We start from the raw sequence: 15387 nt of genomic DNA on the forward strand, positions 1-15387 counted from the left end.
CTTGCCGGTTTTAATTTACCGAAAATTTTTTGTGAGTATTTCAAAATATTTTTAAAATTTTTTTTTTAATTATTTTAATTTTTTTTAAAGAAAATTAAAAAACGAACCGAAAATGATGGTTGTGATAAATTCTGGGATTTTTAAAAAAACTAAATTCACTCTTTAAGTTGTTAAACGTTTGTCTAAAGTATTTTTTTTTCCACACAAAGACATAAAAAGTTGAAGCTTCACCATACACCTTTTTGGTTCACTTTAAACTTTGTTGTGCTTTAAAAAGTATTCATTGAAAGGGAACTAAAAAAAAAAAAAAAACATCAATTTTGTGAACTGGTACATGAATGCGCAATTTACTTGTCAAAGACCTCCAAATGCTAAATAGTAACCATAGCAACAACAAAGTTGCTCCGCTGGTATAATAGAGCACAAAAGTAGATAATCCCGGGTCAGCGTGATGCAAACAGACATGCGACCCTCCCTGTTACATCTTCCCGATTCTCCCGAAGCTGTTATTGTGAGCTCAGATAACTACATATTGTTCCTTAAAAACGCTGGGGGGGGGGATTATTTGCACCTTGCAAGGATAAAAGCCTTCTCGCAAAGGCTGGCACGGACTCAGGGATCAATCTGCTTGATAGGATTTGCGCCGACGTCTGCTTTGAATATCATTTCTGTCAAGTGGCGTGCCGAGTGAGGCCTGAGAAAGCAAACAAAGAGTGCCGGAGCCTTCAGACCCAAAAGAAAAACTGCATTTCTACCAGAACCACTTTGCTGACTTAATTTAAGTCTGTCTAGAATGCAATTAACCAAGTGACAAGCAATTTTGATCAAATACCATGACTTCAAAAAAAATCTCAAATTTAGCAAAGATGCTAATTGGGAAACATAAATTTGTGCCCATGACTACAGTGCAGAAAGAAAGTATTTATTATTATTTTATTCTTAGTCTTATTGTTATTATTATTATGATTATTATTATTTAGTGTTACAGTAGAGAGTACAATAGATTATTTACTGTATTTATAAATAATTTCAAGATATCATTACATCTGTGTCAGTATTACTTTTGTCCACTAGGGGTCGCCATCCAGAAATTCTACCCTGTAGTATCTGTGACGTTAAGTGTGTGTTGCTTCAAATTACATTGCATGTAATTGCCCTGGGCAAGATAGATGGACATGATTGGACCCAAAAAAAAAAAAGTGCTCGTAGTGGAAGTCATACGCGAACAAATGAAGAGAATCGCCTCTTGGAATAAATTCATTTGATTTATGACGGGACGAAAAGTACAATTTATCTTGCAGAATAATGTAGGTCGCCGTTCGTGATGGTTTTGGCAGGCGGAGAAAGACGGTCTTGCGGACCTGACCGCTCACCCCGGCTTCCTACCGCATCCACAAACGGAGTTTCGAGATGCCATTGCAGATAAATTTGATGAGTGCCAGATTGAGGGAGCAAAGGACCCCCCCGCAACCCCCCCCCCCCCCTGCTGTGCATTCAAATTGGTCTGCTCAATTTGACAAGCCACTGTAGAGAAATTCTCTAGGATTAGGCAGCGTGATGTTGTTTATTTATGCGAGATCTTTTCAGCGCGCTGTCGGCGGTGACAAAACTCCTCTCGGGGCGGGAAAGAGCTGACCCTTTTTATGATGCGCTCATCCTTCATCTCGGCCACGCCGGAGACTCGGCTAATGCGCGTGTGCATGTGGCCATTCCTGAATGCCTTCAAATCTAATCTTGAAGGGCAGCGTTATTAATACACTCGACCTCTTTTGTGCTAAACCGCCGCGCATTCAAATGCAAAAAAAAAAAAAAAAAAAAAAAAACGCCCGCTCGTCAAAATAACGCCGTCAATACGCTGCTGCTTTAACTTTGGGGCAAATAAATCCGTTGCGGTTTCAACTTGCTTCTATTCTCATTTTGTATTTTCCGGCGAATGCGGCTCTCCTTGCCCACACGAGAGGGCATCCCAATACATTCTCACGCCCCCCCCCCCCTTTGAGGGTTATCCTAACTACAAAGAAAGATGAGCGTGACGCTCTTCTTTCCTCCCCTGAGAAGTGAGGCGGGGTTGAGGCTATTACTTCTCATCAAAAAATGCTTGTTTGGTGATAATAAGGGTCGGGGATAGAAATCTCAGCGTTAGGGAGAAGGTGAAGGAAGCATGGGAGGGGGGGAGGGGCGCTGGGTGATACCTGAGGATGCAAGGGTGGAATCCTCCCATTGCTTAGACAAGCGTTTTTCTTTGCGAGGCAGAGGACGGCTTAGCCCAGAAATAGCAAAAGATAGGACACAGTGTTATTAAGCACGGTTAGAAGGGTGAAATAAGATAACGAAGAGCGAATGTGCTAGCTTTGCAATCCGGGCCAGGGGAACGAGGAGATGGGGGGGGGGGGGTATTTGCTTGTTGGCTTTTGTAAACATGAAGGCAATATCATGGCCGCCAATGAAGTGCATTGGAGTCATGCTGTGTATTTTATCCGGGCGAGGTCATTTGGCAACGTTGAGCCCAGAGGGAAAGTCGCCCGCCGCCGCACATAAATTTCCATCTCGCGCTTAACGTGGAACATAACTCAGGTGGGGAGAAAGTTCACGGCGTACATAAATTTGGGGTCAAATGTTGCAATTGCGCTGGGGCGCCGCCGCACTCGCCCTTATCAGCCCGCCGCCGCCGTCGTCGCTGCCCTCTGCAGGCGGGCCTTGTTTGTTTTATCTGCCGTCACGGCGCTATTTGAGTTTGACACGAGGTTCATGACCACTTCAATTCGCCTCGCCGCTATCTGATGATTCCGTCGCTCACCCTGCCGCTAATGTATTCAGCCGAGAGCGCCGATACCTGTCGGACACAACGCTCACGTTCAAGCCGATTAGTCCGAAGGTCCCCTCTGCCCCCCCCAAACCTCACCCCTGCCCCTTGCCTTGACGTGATGAACGTATGCGAGCTGTGTTGACAAAAACAACAGAATTGCATCTACAGTGCTACCTTGACTTGCATGTTACGGTCAATAAAAGAAAAAAAAAGAAAAAAAAAACATAAAATAAAAGACCATAAAAGAGAATCTAAAGGAAGAATTTGAGGGAGGATTCATGCTTGCAAGGGGCGGAGCCTAGGAAGTGACATCACAAATTGGAATCAGGTCAACTTTTGTTTGCGCGTGAAAACTCCTTGTGAGTATTTTCAATTTGTGCCTTTAAATACAACAGCAGTGCATCTGCAAATGTGGCTCTTCTCTCATGCAACTTTGTGTAACGTGTGCCTTTAAGGGGCGTGGCTTATTTCGTGATGTCAGGAACTCCAACTTTCTCTCCCATTGGCGTGGATTCTCGTCTTTCCGACTCAGCCCATAGAGGCCCAAAGTTTCACTTCACTGGAGTGTCGGCGTATCTGTCGCTTGCAACATCAACCAAGTGACGGCCCGCGCTGGAAAAAAACCCGCAAGGTGGGGCACGCTCAAGTCAAGGTAGCATTGTACAATGGATGCTCAAAAGGCTTAGCCCGGGGTAACGGAGGTTCGCCTCTTCCCGTTCGGCGCCGATTTTTCCGAGCGGGGGCGCCGAGCAAAGTGGCGCCTCGGAGACGGAGAGGACAGGGGAAGACAAATTGAGGGAGCGAAATAAATATCTATTTAAAAATAGCCTCTCAGCGTGGTGAGATTTGAAGATATTATCCTCAAAGGCTGCTGTGAGTGAGGCCGCAAGACGGGAAGGGCTGTCGACGGTGAAATATGGAAGGCGTGGATCGTCCCTGACAGCCTTTGGCTTTTCCTGATAGCGCCGCCGCCACAAGCTGGCTACGGTGATCCATAGACTCTTTGTGAGGACTTGTGACATAAATGCTGAGGGCGAGATGCTGAAGATCCCTCGCTTCACCCCCGCATCATCCGGGGGCGGGGGAATTTTTCTGCCTCCGACACGCGGCGGCGAGGGTGCCGAGCGGACCGACTTGCCCTTGTCCCTATTCAATTTGACAAGACAAAACAGCCTTGGGGGACTTTGGGCTCTATTTTCAAATTGACCATTTATAATCAGTTTTCTAAAAGGAGACAGTGTTGTTGCGGGCGGGCGGACGGGTCGATACGACGGCAGCGTGTTGTCACGAGTGTCGGCAGGTAACACGAATGAAAAACAGATAGTCGGCGGGGGAATTGACCTCTTCAAAAGAGAAAAGGGGAAATGGAAAAGTCGGATGTTCTGTGGAATTATGCACCACCTCACTGTGAACCCACACGGGCATCGGAAGTTGGCATCAATTTGACAAGCAAGTGTTTTTTTTTTTTCTTAAAACACCTGCAAGGTCACGCCAGTTTGGACGCCGCGCCGTCGCTGTTGCGGCATCTCAAGTGGATCACTTATCTTTGACCCACCAAAACTATAACGATGACCTTTAAGATTTGGCAACATCCAGTGTCACCTCTACGCCGTCCGGCAGATTTGGCGAGCCGTCAAACGGCGCGGGCGGCGAATCATTGACATTCCCCAGGTGGAGCTCCGCTTTGGCTTACGTGGTCACGCCGAGCCGAGGCCTTTCGCCGCGGATGAGAGGTCGCCGCTCCGCTTTGCATAACGCCGCTCCATTTGGGGAGCGCCGCTTGAGCGGCTGCTCAGCGGCCCGTGGCCCGTTGGCATTTGAGCAGAGGACGTCGGGGCGGAGATTGCCTCAGGTGTCAGAGTGGCTTGGAAGACGGCAGCTGGAGGTCGTTTGTCCGGCGCATTGATTCCACGGTGAAAGCCCCACCCGCCCCCCCTCCCCGACCGCACCACCTTTTCATTCTCTCGAAGCATTGATCCAAGAACCTTCCACAATGCCGCACGGGGGAATCGGGAGCGCGGGTGTCAATGTGGCATAGCTTATAAACAAGCAGATTTTCAATCGGAGAGAGCAGAGCACTTGACAAAAAAAAACATTGTGCTTGGAGGTCATTTGGACTCACCCATTTAGTTATTGGGAGGTGGGGGGGGCATGCGAATTGACCATAAGTCAATACAAGTGAAAGGCCGATAGACTGGCTGTGTTGTGGGGGGGGTCCTCACTCCTGGCATCCCTAAATGCTCACCAAGGCAGATTTGCCATGCTTTTTAGCATGTCACCCGGACTAAGAATCACGATTATAGACGATTTTTTTTTCTTTTTTTCTTACCTGGTCACCTCAAAGGCTTTTTCATTACAGTAAGAGGAAGGAACGATGAGGGTGGGAGCAGGGCTTGTGTTTGTAGAAAAAGAGGGTCGGGGGAGTCGAGTTGGGTGGGTTGATTACAATAACAATGGGGGCGGCCCCCCAAAAAAAAAAAAAAATGCCATGGCAAGGGTTGAGCGCCTCTCATTTGTTTCAATAAGGTAAATTGATTCCTCTGTCCTCTGGTGCCATTTGCATCGCATCCATTTAGCATTTGTCGGCCCACTCTCCTCCTACGCTTTGACACCTGCACACACACACACCCTCCTCCACACACACGTGTGGAGGACACGGCAACATCGATGGGGACGTGGCAGTCTTGTGGGAAATGACAACATTGGCAATATTATGACCGGTTGTTTCGATCCAGTAAATAAGAGCAAAGTTCCCCTTTAAGATTTGAGACTCGCCCATGTGTGACTCGAACAAAAACGTTTCTGTGCCCGCTTTTCCGCCCCGGGCACACTGGGAGGTGCGAACATGTTAAACTCCCCACATTGCAACCCCATCATCAGTCAGCGTCTGGGTAGACAGCAAAAGCCGTCAAGCAAATGAGTGACGAGTAGACTCGTTACCGGGGCGCCCGCAATCGGCCCGCGGGCTCCGCATGGACACACAAGCTGGCTGGCACATTTCCGCAGTGCAATCGACATGCTAACATGTAAGCTGTCAGACAGAGTTAGCCATTGTTGACGGGTAGGCCGTGACTGTTAATTAATTGGACCTTATTTGCAAAGAAATGCAGCATAACATTCCGGTGCGCCACCAGATGGCGCTGTTGGTATTGCGGCTAAAATGCTAAACAGTTGATTGTTCCTTCGAATGGCATTACAAACAACAACAAAAACAGCTTTAATGCTTGTGTTTCTCTCAAGTGGAGTCTTTCTACCGAAACCAAATCCTCGTTAAGCTTGTTACGTACAAAGACGAGCTGACTTCTTTTGTCAAATTGGAGACAAAAATTATCGAGAGAGACTTAAAATACACAGTGCTGCCTCAAGATACGCATTTTCTGTAGGATTAAAATGGTTCGGGTCCTGTTTGGAAAAACTAGTTTTGTGACCATTGGATGTTTTAAATATGAGTGAATGGCAATGACACATGGGGTCCCTCAAGGGTCAATCCTTGGACCACTTATGTTCAGCCTATATACAGCAAATTATTCAGAAGGCCAATGTTGGCCAATCATGGCCATGCAGATGATTTGCAGTCGATTTAAGGATTGCATGCTTCAAGCAAACCGAGCGAAAATTATCCATGCTTATATCTCCAGTAAACATTTATTTATTGTAAGTCTTCTGACTGGATTCCATCAAAATAGCATCAAACAGCCGCAGCTCATTCAGAATGCTGCCACTTGTGTTCTGAAGGATTTTTGCCGCTTAACGTAAACATCGGCAAAAAGCTCCACAAGGAATAAGGGACTCCCCGCAAATGCCAACCCGTTTATGTTTAGCAAACACTTAAGCGGCCCGCACCTGCGGTACTCGGCATAATACCGGCGGAGGCCCCCTCGACTCGTCCCAGACAATTAGCGCTCTCCCTCGGATCAACAGTTGTCGGCGTCGGGAGCGGAGGGCCCTCCCGCTGTGGGCGTGCGGGCGCGTGAGAAAGCATTTCTGATTTCTATTAAGTGCTGGAGATTAAAAAGGCGTCTGGTAGGTCGGGTCGGGCCGGTGTTCATTTAAATGCATTAGCGGGGTCCGGGGCGAGATAATTCTCTCATTAGCGCCACTCAAACCCTGAGTGACAACGCGGGTGAGAAGGGGACCATGTCGTACAACACTTAGAGTTAATTAGGCCGACGCGTCTCGGCTCCTTGTGCCGCTGCCGCCGCCGCCGCCGCCGCCGCATTCCCCGACTTGGACAACGGACACCGGGGCTCCGACCGCAATAATCCAGCAACGCCCCGTATGCGTAAATTACAGATTACTATTATATGGGGATAGTGCCAGGAATTGGGAAATTAAAAAAAAGTATAATTAAAAAAAAAAGAAAAATATAAAGTAAATAAATAAAATATAAAAAATAAAAGAAAGTAACTTCTTACAACCCAGGCTAAAGTTAGCTCCGCCCCTAATGTACATAGCTTGTCTCTCAGTTGAGATGCATCACTTCAACATGCTTTCTTGTCACTAATTCCTACTTTGTATGGCACAATGTTTTCGGAGATGTTCTCAAACCAAATTGCTATATTTTGTCGCTTTAATGCACGCTGGACAAAACTCGGTCAAAAAAAGTCGGCTTAACAAGTCGGCCACTTATCTGCCTGTGTTATTGACATCACAAAAGATAAGACGTCTCTCCCGAGCTTGTTTCCCGAGGAGGTTCCAAGCAGATGATTTTTTTTTTTTATGTATTTTTGCTAACATTGTGTGTGAATATTGGGAGCACGAGGTTATTCGCACGTCATTAGTCGCTCGGATTCCGCCCTGATAACTACAAAAACCACACTTTCTATTCTTATGAAGCTCCTATAAATTGACTCTTTTCATTTTTCCGGGGCTCCCGTTCCCTCACGCTTCCCGTGTCATTGTTCCCACGAGACTGTGTGTGCTCGGCTCATTTGCCAACACACACACACACAGGTAGTGGTGGGGGATGTGCACACACCGTGAATACAAATTCCTGCACCTCCCTCGGCCAAGCTTGAATATTCTAAGGGGCTTTGAATTTTTCAGGCAGGTCCACGAACCCCCCTGCCCCAACTCCACCCCTCCCTTCCTCAGCGGTGCCATCAAGCTCAAGAATTTTGTTAGCCGGGGTCATCGGCATTCCCGAAAGGGACTAGGCGTGTATGGGGGGGGGGGGGGCTGCCGAGGTATTTCTTCTCTGCATGGCTTTTTGTCATAATTCCACTTCCTGTCTTCCAGGCAGAGCCCCACTTAACCCCCACCCCACCCACTTTTCATAACTCTGATGTCACGCTTGCGACATCCAAACAGGGCTCAGAAGACTTGAGAAAGGAGAGCAAACATTTCCATGTTCGTTTTGCGCTGGCGTGAATTCTCTGCAAAGTAGGTCAATGGGATTGTCAAAGTTTTTTCTCTTTCCTCCGCTCGATCGCAAATGAGCAATTGGATTGAGATGTGGGGGAAAGGAGTGGCCGCCGTTTTTTCATCTAGAAATGGAACCAACAATCTAATTAGAGATTCCTAATGGGAATATGCAAATGAGGCTAATCGGTAAATAGAAAAAGGTAATTATTTGCCGCAAGTTGGAGAGCGAGAGAAAAATTTCAATTTTGGAGTTCACGATTCCCTGCTAAATTATTAAGCTAATTTAGAATAACGCAATAAATCCTGAATATTTCCTGATGCTTGTCCAATACAAATGGCCCTGCCTTAATAATTTGCCAGATTGTTCCTTGGGGTAAATCTCCGCCTCCAGCCGATGTGATTGAATGTTACAATTAAAGGCACTAATTCATTGTCAAAAGCAACTTATCTGCGTGCGTGATATATCTGGCGCTTAATTGGAAAGCACATTTTCGAAATGCTTTCCTCTTTGACTCTAATCACAATAAATTGGCTCCGAGTAATGAATTCAAGTGCGATATTTGAAGTTTGGCCGTAGGAGTGAATGATTTCAACGCTAATTGATATTTTCCTTCGAGTGCCGGCGGTTAAGCGTGACGAAGGCGAGACGAGCGGACGCGTGTTTATTTAAAGGAACAATCGGCCTCGTCGTCTTGCTCAGACTCCAACGGGGGGGGAGCCTCGGATATTCAAATATGCGCTTCAACTTTGGAGCCCGCAGGAGCCCACAAAGAAGTTGGATTATTCATGGCTCCACAATAGCGTGCCGTTCATCATAAGACAAAGGAGAATCTCACTGGCTTTGACGTAGATGGAGAGAGGCCACGGGGGTGTTATTATTCACACGTGTGCAAGGGGGGGGGGGGGGAACGCACAGCCAAATGGGTGGCACCGTGCACCATGCTTATGAATGCAAATAAAGTCTCTCCGTAGCGAATATAAATGACATTCTCTCCTGAGCGGGAGCATGAATATTAAGTGTTGTACACCTATGATGCATCGCGCTGCTTATTGGGACACTGACAAGGTGCGTTCCGCAAAAGGCCACGCGTCCCTGAAAAACAGCACTCCTCAGTTTGCACTCTTAATGATTTGCAATGAGAAGCACGGCGGAGGAGTTGACTGTCGAAAAGTTGAACCCAATGTAACATGATGCAGTTTGAAAATTGGGTAATTTGTTTTTTTTCCCCTCCGCAAAAGCACTGAGTGTGCTACTTGGGCTCCCTCTAGTGGTACGTGAAAGAATCAATGCCCAAGTACAGTTCAGTTGTATTTAATTTTTTCGAACAATACAATTTCATTTAAACTTTAATAATTTGATTGTTGTTTGGGTATACTTTTAGCTGATGTGAAATACATTTTAAGCAAATCGTCAAGTATGATTTGTTTTCCCAGAGTATTTTATTTCATGGTATTTGGTGTAAAAAGTTTGAGAAGCACGACATTAAAGAATCAGTGCTCTGATTTTTCCATATCTGTGAGTGAATGTAATTGGTTGTTTTTCTATAGAGTATGTAGCCAAAAAGTGACCAATTTAAAAAAAAAATAAAAAATGAAGGCGATGGCCTCATTTAGAGTGCACAGCTTTGCATTTTGAGATGATCCCCGCATACTCCAATCCAGAGCGGTATATCGTTCGCCTTCTCTCAGGGTCGGAAAAGTCCACGTGGAACAATCCAAAGCGGAGATCGAATCCGTCTGCCCACTCAAAGTTGTCCAGAAGTGACCAGGCAAAGTAGCCGCGGACATTGACGCCGTCTTCTCCGATAGCTGCACGGAAGGGAGGCATGTAAGCGTCTGTCCGCTGACCCCCAAAAACATCAGCTGTGGTACCTTTTTCCACTTCCTGGATGGTTTCCTTGTAAAACTCACCACGCTGAGCGTCCTCCATCACCAACGGCCCCGTCTGACAGAAGCCATTTTCTGTTATGTAGACCACTGGGTCGCCAAATGTGTCCTGGAAAGGTGAAGGCCGAATGGCAAAGTCCTCAAAGCACCACAATGCCACCAGATGGCGCCAAAGTAATATAATACAGGCAAAAGAATCAGATTTTGTCTCAGCCTTACCTTGATGTAGTTGAGGAGCTTGCGCAAGCCACACGGCACCACTGCCAACCAGGGCGCGCCACAAATACTCCAATTGGGATCCAAGACATCCTCCGTGTCCCGGTCGTGTTTCATGCAAATCCGTCTCTGGCCGACGTATCCGTGTTTGACCTTTCGGGATGTGTAATAGTTCAAGGCAAAAAAGTCGGCCGTGCCTAACGCGGACGGCTCGTCCTCGGAGAAGGCGGGAAGTCTCGGGCTACCGTCGTAGCCTAGATTGCTGCTCTGAGCATCGATGGCCGCCCTCATTACGTCGGGGTAATCCCCGGTGACGAAGAGCGGCCACGCGAACCATCCCAAGGTGAAGGCCAGGGAGCGATCTGAAGCGGCGACATCCGCGGCGTGCTCTGGGCGAAACGGCTCGAACCAGTCACTGTTGATGGCCAGGGACACTGCTCCACCCTACAAAAAGTCCTTCCAACGTTTTAGTATGTCCTTGAAATGTGTCTGGCACCTGAAGGGAGGTCCAACCATATTTCAAGCTAGCTGGACGTTAAGCTTTTCATACGCACCTGCTTTGGCCTGTAGAGCGAGTCGTAGCTGTGCCAAGCCATGACGTGGCTCCGCAACATGTTATGAGCGGCCAGGTAGGCCGTGGTTCCCGCTTCTTTCAGGCCCGGCGCGTGGACGCCGTCCTCGTGGCCGTACTTGGCGCACACGTACGGCTCGTTGATGGTGAGCCAGAGTTTGACACGGTCCCCGAACGTTTGGAAACAAAAGCGAGCGTAGCCGTCAAAGAGGGAGGCGATGGCGGGCGTTTTCCAGCCGCCGCGATCCTGCAGGGACTGAGGCAGGTCGAAGTGGTAGAGCGTGACCATGGGGGACACGTCACATGACAGTAAATCATCAATCACTTTGTTGTAGTACTGGACACCTATGGAGAGACCACATGGCTGCTCTTATAACTAAACCCTGACTGATTCGCTTTGAAAATAATCTGAATTTGTGGGGAAATTTTAATCAGTCGATTGATAGGTCTTCAGATTATCATAATGAAAAAAAAAATGTCTGGTTCTTTTTGGGCTTTGGTTGATCCGTGATCTTTTTTTGTACCTTTTTGATTGACATGTCCGGTCGTCCCATCAGGAAGGAGGCGTGACCAGGAGAGTGACAGGCGGTAGTGGGTCAGCCCGAGTTGCTGGATGCACTTCAGGTCTTTTTCCCACAATTCATAGCTGTTGCAGGTCACGTCACCTGTCTGCGCGCCGCACACATGGCCCTCCTCATGACAAAATGTGTCCCAGATGCTCGGACCCTTGCCGTCCGCTTGCCAACCCCCTAGAACAATTTGAAAACTCTTGATGAATGCTTTGAGGTTCATCCTCCAAATTCTTGTTTTACTATTTAAATGTAATGTCAATTTGACAAAATGACTATTTTAAACAATGATTGTTTTTTTTAATTTGTTTTTTCTAGAAATTTACACGTAAAAAAATGGCGAGATATAATATATATAAAAAACATTTTTACAAATGTGAATTTACTAACGTAAAATCTATGATAGAACTGGAATAGAAATTAATTAACCCTAATTAAAATTATCAAATGCTTCAATGTCTTTAGAGTTATTTAATTCAATTATTACTCGTGACCACTGGCATGTTTTTAATTTGTTGTTGGTTATTTATTCTTTCATTCATTGTTTTTTATGATTCTCTGTTTTGTTTCATGTCCATTGCATTAATTGTAAGCATTGATAAAAACTTAGATTGGTGAGGAAAAAACTAAATTATTATTTAATGTATTAACTAAGGGTTTTTTTTGTAAATCGAGTATTGTAAATAAAGATTTCTAACAAAAAAAAAAATCAACGATTGGTCGTAGCAGCGGAGTTTGCGTCCCTACCTTCAATCTGATATGCTGCAGTTGCAGCTCCCCATGCAAAGTCACTCGGAAACATGTTTTTGCAAGTCAGTGTCGGATTATCGTGGCTCCAATGCTCATTATTAACTTTACAATTAGTTGCATTTATATTATCTTTGCGTACCAAGCGGGTAGCCAACGCGACAGGCTATCAACGCGGAAGTGTTAACCACTGTGACGTTTGGAACGCGGAGATTCCCACAGATTGATATTTATTTAGCTTTTATTAGCGTTATGTGATGCGTAGTGCTAGACTTACAACGTGAGGCAGTTGTAAAATAATACCATCTTTGTAAATATCGAGAGGGATTATTTACATCGTTTAGTTATTGACTGAATTTGGGTGCTTTACGAGTGTCTGTGAAAGCAGCACAAGTGGTGTGGGTGGTTTTCCTGCGCAATGACGTCAACAGCTCATTTGCATACGATGTAAAGACTGACTTACTTAAATGCTATTAAAACACAAAATAATATATATTTCTATATTTGGCCGTATACATAACGTCTGTTTATAAAGTTTTTTTTAAGTGTTTCTCTGTGACAATGTTTTTGTTTGCACTAAAAGAGTTCCGCCACAAGATGGCAGTAAAGTCTAGAAAATGATGCCTGGTTTAATAGAGTCTGGAAACAAACGATAGGTAGATAATGCTCTAAAAGTAAATCTTCATGAACAAAGAATATATGTGGATGGATTTCATAGGTCAGTTTTTCCTAAATCTTGGTGCCTGTGGCCTTTCCACTTGCAATGGTCCTATAACTTTTAACACCAGATGGCGCTGAAGCAAACCAATTGAACATTTGGAAACCCTGCTGGGCGCTTCATCCTGAAATACGTCATGAAGGTGCAATTCCATTGTAAATATATATTTTTAAAAAATCTGTGATAGTATTAATTATGACCATCTTATGCCCATATATGAGGTATTTGAATCAAAGCAGATTTGATAGTAGTTAATACAGTGATGAATAATGCAAGTGGGGTTACGCAGGATACCAAAATAAGTCTATTGTGGCTCTGCTCTCTGGTTTCCACTGTCCCTGTGTGGCAGTTCATGGAGCTGGGTAACAGATACCTGCGTGTTCCTCTCCTGGGAAAGCGTCACTTGCTGTCAGAGAGGGCTGCAGTGCTTCTTAAAGCTTTGACACCAAATCTTTATGCCCTAAAAATACCTATGTAAGATTATTCTAGTCTTAATGCGGTTTGACTTTCAAAGGGACTAAATGACAACTTTCGCCGGTTAACCGGAAGTACCCACTGAGAAACTCAATCAACAGTGCAGTATGTAAGCTGTGACCTCGTGACCACCCTGGGAATGTTTTTTTTTTTTTTTAAGTATTTTGTCAACAAGGTGTAAAAAGTCTCCGTATTGCGCTGTATGCTGACCTCCAAGTCACGAGAGAGAGAGGCGAGGAAATAACCCCCCGCCTAACTCGTTTCAGATTTGCGGATTAGAAAATCAAATTAAGAACGATTCGCAGCTAAATGTTTGCAGAAAACAGCTGCTTAAATAGCCACTTAGAAGGAATTAGAAAAACATTTTCGGGTTTGGCAACAACACAGGCAATGTCTTTGTTTTGGGAGTGTTAAAGGCCCCCGACCCGCACAGACGGCGGCCAAGAACAACGTAGCTCGCTTGCAAGCGCTCTACCTGAGCACCACGTGTTGTTTCGTGTCGTGCACGCTATGCAAACGACCACCGCGTGACCCTTTGTGCCTCTCTTATAGCTCTTGAACTTGCCCATCAAGAACGTTCCGTGATAATCCAAGCAAAACACAGCTGTGATCATTCATTTTGACTATCTTGCCTGTTTCAGGGCACTTGCATCGGGGACAGTAACTGAGCAGAACCAGTGAGTGGAGCGCCACCTACAGGTCAGACATTTGATACTGTCATGCGACGAGACATAATGTCAGTAATTCATGCAATGCATTTTTGTTTTTAATTCAAAAAAGACTTTTGTTATTGGCCTTTGCTTTTTTGTATTTGGCTGTCTTGAATGGGTAATCGTGTAATCGTGTCTGGATCTGCCCCTGCGGTCGCCTTTCCAACATGCTGGAGTGCAAAAACAAACTAGCCGCTGTCCCATGAAGGGGCATGTAGCTGGCAAATTCCTGGCCCCGCTCTTTGAACACATGTGACAAGCGGCACTTTGACTCCCGGCCCAAACGGGGACTGATCAAACAGCTCGCTTGAGCTTGGCCTAAAGGGGAGACAAGCGGGTTACTCACGAGGGGGGCTGACCTCCGAGAAGAATTTCCAGCGAGGAAATCTCCGCATGCTGCGTACATACTCGTACCGTCGTATGAAAACAAACGGCGGCATCTGATTGCCTGGAGAGAAAAGTCGTCGGCGATTAAGCATTTCCAGCGGCTAAAAATACCGCGGCAACCCAGGAAAGTTCATTTTGATCCCGCTTGTAACATGAGGATGTGGCTGAGCTATTCGCTCGCCGCTCTCAATGTCAACTATTCATGATATTCGCTGGTGCAGGGGGGGTAGGGTCAAAGTTCAAGAGGACCTTATGAATTTGCCGTGAACAAACCCCGCCTTTAAAGAAATATTTCCAGGATGAAACTTAGGGGTTATAAACATTTGCGTTCCTGTGCTCGGCGTGTTAATGGAGATTATCCCGAATTGGAGCCTGCGTGTCAGCCAGCAATTCAGGTGCTTCATACCTCGCATACTTGGACTAGTGAGCTTGCTCTCGGAGCCTGCTTCGCCTGATTCTTCTGCTTCCAAAAAATTAACAAGACAGCGGGGATCTGAAAAATTGGAGCCGATGGTCTTATCTCAAAGCGCATAAATGTTTTTATGAGGGTCAAGCTGACATTTGACCACCTGCACGTGGGAGAGGGTGTTGGTGTCATCCCCCTCGTAAAAAGAAAGCATATATCTATTTTTTTTATCGTATCATCCACAGTCAGTGTTTCATAAAATCAAATTCACACTTAATCACAACAATTCAAGCAGGAACAAGTTGAGTTTTATTAGATAAAAAGGTTTTATTTTACATTGCTTTGGTTTTGTGTCTCGTAGTCTACTTCTATGTCAAGCACTAATTAGCTTGTGCTAGCTAAAAGCTAATCAGAGTGAGCAATTTTGACCGTATCAAAAATTCTTCATTCGGCTTTTAGGTTAAAAATAGGGAAAAAATAGTATAAATAAAAAAATTCTTGTAGGTGAAGGCGTGGCCTGATTATATATTAA

At 45.6% G+C, this 15387-nt stretch overlaps 1 protein-coding gene across 3 annotated transcripts; it reads right to left on the minus strand.

Moving 5' to 3' along the window:
* Positions 1–9466: 9466 nt before the first annotated feature.
* On the minus strand, positions 9467–14640 carry LOC133161846 (cytosolic beta-glucosidase). Of its 3 annotated transcripts, none has more exons than XM_061290538.1 (6): positions 14409–14640; positions 11369–11593; positions 10828–11189; positions 10277–10717; positions 10082–10166; positions 9467–9979 (listed from the first exon to the last, which is right to left on the minus strand). In XM_061290538.1, exons 1-6 carry the CDS (start codon positions 14539–14541, stop codon positions 9777–9779), a joined length of 1449 nt encoding a protein of 482 aa, XP_061146522.1. In that variant the 5' UTR covers positions 14542–14640; the 3' UTR covers positions 9467–9776. The 3 variants fall into 3 exon arrangements, with proteins under 3 accessions (XP_061146522.1, XP_061146515.1, XP_061146531.1); XM_061290531.1 differs by having other exon boundaries at positions 10043–10166; positions 14409–14636; XM_061290547.1 differs by lacking the exon at positions 14409–14640 and adding an exon at positions 12161–12586 and having other exon boundaries at positions 10043–10166.
* Positions 14641–15387: the final 747 nt, after the last annotated feature.

The sequence above is a fragment of the Syngnathus typhle genome, linkage group LG1 (assembly GCF_033458585.1).
Source record: "Syngnathus typhle isolate RoL2023-S1 ecotype Sweden linkage group LG1, RoL_Styp_1.0, whole genome shotgun sequence".
Taxonomy (NCBI): Eukaryota; Metazoa; Chordata; class Actinopteri; order Syngnathiformes; family Syngnathidae; genus Syngnathus; species Syngnathus typhle.

Excerpts from the sequence above, each read along its gene's own strand:
- LOC133161846 (XM_061290531.1), bottom strand. The coding sequence starts at position 14,541 with ATGCTTAATCGCCGACGACTTTTCTCTCCAGGCAATCAGATGCCGCCG. Across the intron at positions 10,718-10,827 it reads CGCTCTACAGGCCAAAGCAG|GGTGGAGCAGTGTCCCTGGC; the intron begins GTGCGTATGAAA and ends GACTTTTTGTAG. Across the intron at positions 10,167-10,276 it reads AGCTCCTCAACTACATCAAG|GACACATTTGGCGACCCAGT; the intron begins GTAAGGCTGAGA and ends TCACCTTTCCAG.